At 42.9% G+C, this 7302-nt stretch overlaps 1 protein-coding gene across 1 annotated transcript in view; it reads right to left on the bottom strand.

Moving 5' to 3' along the window:
• Nucleotides 1-7302, bottom strand: part of PIWIL1 (piwi like RNA-mediated gene silencing 1) — a 235586-nt gene that overhangs the window by 51161 nt on the left and 177123 nt on the right. Inside the window, exons 2-3 of the mRNA XM_004709621.2 lie at nucleotides 5108-5192; nucleotides 3607-3718 (exon numbers count right to left, since the gene is read on the bottom strand). Coding sequence (XP_004709678.1) covers nucleotides 3607-3718; nucleotides 5108-5185 — 190 coding nt within the window. The 5' untranslated portion in view covers nucleotides 5186-5192. The remainder of the gene's footprint in view (nucleotides 1-3606; nucleotides 3719-5107; nucleotides 5193-7302) is intronic.

Genomic DNA, 7302 nt, shown 5'->3' with positions numbered 1-7302 from the left:
GATCCTCCCTTGAAGGACCAGGACAACTAAACCACGACTCGGAACTCAGGAACAGGCACTGACTGGAAAGCCATCTTTGTCTTGTGGTAATGGATAACAATAAAGAGTCAGTCCTGACGGCTGTATTTTCCACAATTTGCCATCAAACATTTATATAAAGTTTAACTTGATAACCTGGATTTAAGATGTAACCCAACCCAAATGATCTCATCCATTCCAACTCTAGTGACCCTATCGGACAGTGCAGGACTGCCCTCTAGTGTGTCTGAGCTAACAGATTTTTCCAGAACTAGACTGCCTCATCTTTTTCCTGCTGAGCAGCTTGAGGGGTGCAACTACTCATCTTTCAGTTAATAGCCCAATACTTAACCCACTGCACCACCAGTCTTCACTATTTGACACGCTTAAAGCCAAAACTAACAAGCTGACAGCCATCAAATCAATGGACTCACAGTGACTCCGTGGGACAGTAACAAACTGCCACTGTGGGTTTCTGAAACTGTAACTCTATAGAAGGAGAAAGCCTCGTCTTTCTCCCCACTTACAAGCCAGCACTGCTGAAAGAAAGGACAACGCACTAACTGATGAAGATCAAAGACCACAGCGTTCAGTGTACATGACATCCTTATATCTCAACACCAAGACAGACTAAATCCAAACAAGTGGACCAACAAGCAACATCATGATCAATGAAGAAAAGTGCAAAGTTATCAGGGAATTCATTTTACTCGGATCCACAACCAATGCCCATGGAAGTAGCAGCCAAGAGATCAAACCATACACTGCATTGGGTAAATCTGCTGCAAAAGATCCCTTTTAAAAGTGTTAATGAGCAAAAATGTCACTTTGAAGACTAAAGTGTGCCTGCCCTCACAGGCATGCAAAGGCCGTGCAATGAATAAGAATGAAGAACTGGTAGGATATTTTGATTATGGGGGTGGCAGAGAATATTAAATGTACCAGGGTCTGCCAGAATAACAGGTGTATCGGTCTTAAAGGAAATACTGCCTAAATCCTCTTCTGAAGCAAGGACAGGAGACTTTGTTATACCTACTATGATTGTCATCAGGAGGGGCTAGTCCCTGGAGAAGGACACCATGCTTCATAAAATGAGAAAGAGGAAGATCCTCAAAGTGATGGTTTGACACAATGGCTTCAACAATGAGCTCAACTGTGGCAACAACTGTGAGGATGGGGCAGGCCTGGGCAGTGATTTTGGTTTTTTTTAATTTTACATGGGATCATCGTGATGGCACCCACAATAGACAGCAGCAGATGGGCCTGTGCACATGCTGCCCCGATTCTTTCACATGGCCTAGGTTCTACCCTCATACACCAGGAAGGTGTCCATGCCATTCTGTCCCTGCTAACAACTACTGAAATGTGGGCGAGATGATGTGCTCATCTTTAGTTCCGAAGCTGTGGCTACAGCCACCTAAAATAACTTATTCAATCTGCACGAAGTATCCCATTAAGACTCTTAGATCATGACAAAGAACGAGTACAACTTTCATGGTTTAATGTTAAAATTCTAGCTGTGCTGGAGAGACTGCTAGTTGTCCTCCCCAAAGACCAATCTCATTTTTTTTCAGAGAGAAAATACACTAAAATTCATTTTGGGAGCAATGTACCTAATAAACAAAATTTCCACTTTTCCTGCAGTTCTGGTGGGCTAGGACATTTAAGCAGAGGTTCATGGGTGAGGCTTCTAGGAAAGTTACTTAGAAGAGTCAGCATCTGACTTACGAGGGTTCCCTTCCCCCCACCACAAAAAAAAACACCCTAGAATTGAGCAGAGCTTTTGTACTATGCATTTTTCCCGCTAGCCGAGCATTAAGCAACTCACTCTGAGTTAGTGCACCCAGTGGCATTGCCTGGGAAGGTTCTCTCTGGTCACAGTGAATTTTTTGGTAAAAGCTGTTTCACTTAAACTTTGTTTTTTTGTGATGGTCAATTTAAGAGACCACTGCAGCTATGAAATTGTTTCCTGCTTGGGAAAAATGCCTCAGAAACTGTTGTGATGCTGAACACAGCTTACAAGGACAGCGCTATGGGAAAAACTCAAGTGTGCAAGTGGTTTTCTCATTTCAAAAGAGGTGACATGTTGATTGATGACACTCTTTGTTCTGGACTTCCATCAACTTCCCGAATGGATGAAAGTATCCACTCGAGTGCATTTTGGAGTTTGTTCCACCAGGTCAGATTGTTAATCACGTTTTCTATTTAGAACAGTGGTTCTCAACCTTCCTAATGCCATGACCCTGTAATACAGTTAGTTCCTCATGCTGTGGTGACGCCCCAACCATAAGATTATTTTCGTTGCTACTTCATAACTGTAATTTTGCTACTGTTATGAATCAGGAGACCCCTGTGAAAGGGTCATTTGCCCCTCAAAGGGGTTGTGACCCACAGGTTGAGAACCGCGGATTGAGGTTCTAGAAAGATTGTGTGTGCGACAAAAAAAAAAAGGTCTGATTTGTGGCAGGTAGAGGGCTGGTGTTGCCACCACGACAATGCACCTACTCAGGCAGTCATCTCAGTGCACCAGTTTTGGGCAAAAAAACAGCATGCCTTTCTTGCTCCATGCCCCTGACTCACCTGACCTTGCTCTGTGTGACTTCTTTTTGTTTCCTCAAATGAAGAGGGGGAAAGGACAGCAATTTGGCAATGTAGAAGAGGTGAAGAAAAAAAACCAAGGGAGGTGCTGTCAGCCATCCAAACAGATGAGTTTGAAAATTGTTTCCAAGAATAGAATAGCAGATTTGACAAATGTATTAAGTATAACGGAGAGTACTTTGAAGGTGATAAGGTTGTTTTGTTTAAAAAAAAAAAAGTTTTGGGGGGCATACCCCCTCGATGTCTCACATGTTCCTCAAGCCAATCTTGTCTCAACTCTCGCTATGATGGCGGGAACCCAAGCAGCCCTTTTGAAGCAGAGGTAATCTCAGTGAGGAAACTCAGATTAGCCCAAAGAATGGTTCTTACAAGCAGAAATATCAAAACCAACCCAGAATAGAATGGTTGATGCCTGGAGCGTCACACAGAGAGGCTTTTTTTTTGTTTTGTCTTTTTAGGCTTCTTAAAGACAACATTTTTTTCACTTAACAAGCTACTTATCCTTAGCCTCAATTTCCTCACCTGAAAAATTGGTGAACATTACAGGCATGCCATGAATTTAGCATACATATACAACTTTGGTAGTGATTGGAAAAGTAATCACTCTTCATCATCTACAGGAATGAAGCCCTCTGGTGCGTCACTCAGTTAACAGGTTATGGGCTGAGAGTGACCCTGCCACACTGGAAAGGGCGACTGGACACCATCTGTCTTGGGGGCTCTTGGGGGTTGTGGGGTCAGCTCTGACACATGGAGATGCTATAATTATAGGGCAGTAGAACCACCCCAGGAGGGGTCTCCTAGGCTATTATCTTTACAGGAGCACATCACCAAAGAGAGGAGTTCAAATTGCCACACCTACAGTCTGTGGCTGAGTGCTAACCATTTCAACACCAGGACTCTTCCCTGCGTGCTAGGAGTTGGTATGCAACTTATTATCTCATGCTTAGCACCACACACAAGCATAAGGTCTTTTTACTCCCCCTTTACCTTCTGACTTGGCTGTTGCTCCTACTGGTCCTCGCTGGCGTCCACGGCCAATTAATTCCCCCTCCACTGGTGTCTGTTGAGGTCTAGGCTGGATATAACCAGGTTGCTGACTCTAGTTATTTGCAAAATGAAGAAAAACATTCATGTGAGTGAAGGGAAAGGCAGTAAACAGTACTGGGGAGGTTAGGAATGCACGACCAAGGCAAAGGAGGATACTGGGAGGTGCGCCAGTGTCAAGGGCAACAACAGTACATGTAAGATGCACAGCTCTGCAGTAACAATTTATGAGTGGGTTCATAGGTAGCCATAGCAGCTGTATAGGTGTGAGGTGCCATATCGAAATACATCCATAGGTGTATATAGTTTTGGCAGAGGCTATTTCTACATATCTATGTCCCACAACATTATCAAAGTATATAGTAGAGAATATAGCAAACAAGACTGTGAAAATTTCTTAGCCATCAGCTAACACCTAGGGGGAATGAGTCACTGGGCATTAGTGCTTAAAACCAGTCTCAAGGGACTAGACCAATTGGCATAACAATTCATAAAGACATTGCTGTACAACCTACCTTGATGAGTAGCCTCTGTGTTTTGAAAACTTGAGAGTTGATCTAAGACACAAATACTGCTTTCCTCTCATTTGGAGCAAAGAAGATTGAAGAAAATCAAAGGCTAAAGAAGGCAATTAGTTCAAAGGACCACTGGATCACGTGAACCACAGCCTGAAACCAGAACTAAATGGTGCCAGGCTACCATTACCAACTGCTGTTTGGGATAACAATATAAGGTTCAGTAATAAAAATGTCAAACAAAATTAAAAATTATTTTTAAAAGACCAACGTTATTGATCTGATAGAAATTGGTGAATGCACTAAGACTATGGTCTTTAGACACCCTTCAAACCTGGAACTGAATCCACCCTGGAAATCACCTTTCAGCCAAGTGATAGCTTAAAAAGTGAACTATCCAGGAGGAACATCCTCCTCAATACAACCGACCAGGAGACCAAAAGGGTAGCATTTGCCCCAGGAGGAGGCCGGCAACAGAGAAGCCAGGCAGGAAGTGGGAAGTGCTATTCCATTGAGGGATTGCAACCAATGTCAATTACCAAAATGCACATAAATTGTGGAATGGGGTAAATTTTATATACAAAACTTTCACCCTAACCACCCTAAAATGTTCCCCCAAAAGGACCACATTTTTTTTTTACATGAGGTCACGGGGGAAATAATCTTAAACAAATCATTCAACCCAACACCGATCTAAAGTAGTGCTGAAATACTTTATTCTTATAAAGGCATTTCCTCAAGAGAAGAGTCAGCAATGAAGTCAAGAGTTTTGAAAAGCTTTTTATCAGGAGATAGACCGTTAACTTCACTGCTCGGTTTTTAATCTTTATCATAGCACATGGCTTCTAATTTCTTCTTGACAGCTTAAAGAAGAAAGGTCCAACAAGGGCCTTGGTTTGTCACAACAGAGAAAGTCATAAAGCACTCACTGCAGCAGCGCCCACATGTTGTGCCAGCTCCTGCCCTCGGGCCCTCCCTCTTGCTCTGGCTCTGGCTCGCCCAGTCATTGTTTTTCTGGAAAATAGAAATTGTGAAGACAGTTTTCAGTACACACCGTTCCATTTAACCACTCCCACCACTCCCGCAGCAATTACTTTAAACTTACAATTCCAAAACAACCCCTAGGGCAACAAATTTTTCTCATTGCTCTAAACCTCCATGCACTTCCTTAAAGAAACACTCCTACACTCAGCAGGTGTTCTAAGTGTAGACCAGGCACTAAGTGGTAGAGCTAAATGGTAAAATGTCTGGAAAATGTATCTGAATAGAAGCTTTAGTTTTCCAAGATGGACATAGCGTAAACAGGTCTAGGAGGGTGAACCAATTAAGAACACCCAAATGTTAGGAGTGTTTGTTTGTTTGTTTTTGCTACATTTTGTATGTCGCTATTAAACTGGGCATTTAAATCAGATATCCTAGGCCTCTAAGTGACTCAGAAATGTGCATACTCTATTCCTCCTGGATCTCCCCCACAGGTCTATGTGTAGCTTAACCTTAACATCAAAACAAAGCCTTTCCACCTGCCTCTTTCCTCTCCCATAATTTCCTTTCAGATTAGTGGTATCATCATCTACTGTCTCTAAAGCACCTGGCTAGTCATGTATCTCCAAACAAGTCCTTTACTGCTCCTGCCCCATGCAACAATTCTCATTTCTCCTGCATCAATGTAGTGCCTCTGTGGGCCAGGCTGTCATGGATACTGTTGTGTATTGGCAGTGCCCTTCTTCCCTCTCCCATGCAGTGGAAACCAGTATCGTCTAATTATCTTGGGTACAGGTCTTGGAGCTGGAGTGCCTAACTCAAGTTCTTCACACTTTACAAAGGATCTTGAGCAAGCTACATGTGACCTTGAGGAATACCTTCACTTGTAACATGTGAAGTTGTATGGAAGGGTAATTGTGAGGATCAAATGCCAATCCATATAAGGCACTTCATTAACAAAAACAAATACACAACCACCATTCAACAAATAACCCTAGTAGAAAAAAGGCATAAAAAACTAAAATTGTTAAAAGATGTAATGAGCAAGTAGGGGCGGCAGAGTGATAAGGAGTTGAGCTGCGAACTATAAGGTCAGCAGTTTGAAACCACCAGTCACTGCGAGAGAGGCTTTCTACTCCTGTCAAGGGTTAGTCTCAGAAACCAGCAGGGGCAGCTCTACTCGGTCCTATAGGGTCACTATGAGCTGGCATCTCCTAGATGGCACTGAGTTAATGAGCAAGCAGACCTAAGCAAGCAGCCATAGATCAACATACCACGGCAGGCTGCCAGTCAGAGAAGCATTAGGACTGAGAAGACAGGTGGCAGGAGCCCTCTGGACCAGAGGGAAGCATTGGGGCCTGAATACTAGAGCCTGGCTTGGTGATGGGGCTGGGAGGAGTCCTGCAAGACTGTCTTGTAAGGAGTGAGGGTGCCTGATGAACTGAGGAAGTCAAGGATCAGACAATCTAGGCCTTACAGGCATTAGTAAGGGCCCTGGAGTTGACAGTCCATGCAATGAGATGCCCCTGCAGACTTTAAATCGGGAGCAAACATGGTATCACTTATTACCCTGCCTTTAAATTGGGTTCTTTTATGATTTTCAATAGCTTCTAAAACATTTGCTCTCAGAAAGTTAAGTCTAATGTTTCTAAAGACTTATCTAAAGATAAGTCAAATGATAGTCTCTAAATTTTCAAGTCCTCTTGACCCTGTTTTGCAAATGAAAAGCAACTATGACCTTATCATTTAAGAGGTCTTTCCAAAGTAAGGTACACAAGGCAGTCACTCACCGAGCTTCCAGAATATTGCAAGCAATATTCAATCTAAAGTTAAAAGGCATTCCATGTTTTTACAATCCAAACATGCAGACTTCAATAGTGGACAATACTGGACCTAGCTGTGTATGTGTAGGTCTCTCACAGGCAATGCACAAGATCAAATGTAGATTTCTGCTCTCAAATCCAGTGAACCTTACTTTGTCCCCTCACCAAGCACAATCAAAAGTATAGCATACACCACACAACAGCCTTTGCCTCAAGCGCTGTGCCATCTCTTTCACATTTTTTCTTCCTTTAAAACAGTGTTGGTTCCACCTATCAGACTTTTATCTCCCCACTGCATGCTAATTGTTTTGGGTTTTTTT

The sequence above is a fragment of the Echinops telfairi genome, unplaced genomic scaffold (assembly GCF_000313985.2).
Source record: "Echinops telfairi isolate 266 unplaced genomic scaffold, ASM31398v2 ScPeMD7_7412;HRSCAF=8450, whole genome shotgun sequence".
Classification (NCBI taxonomy): Eukaryota; Metazoa; Chordata; class Mammalia; order Afrosoricida; family Tenrecidae; genus Echinops; species Echinops telfairi.
Note: the sequence above shows the minus strand (reverse complement) of the source record. Positions and strands in the feature narration are given on the sequence as shown.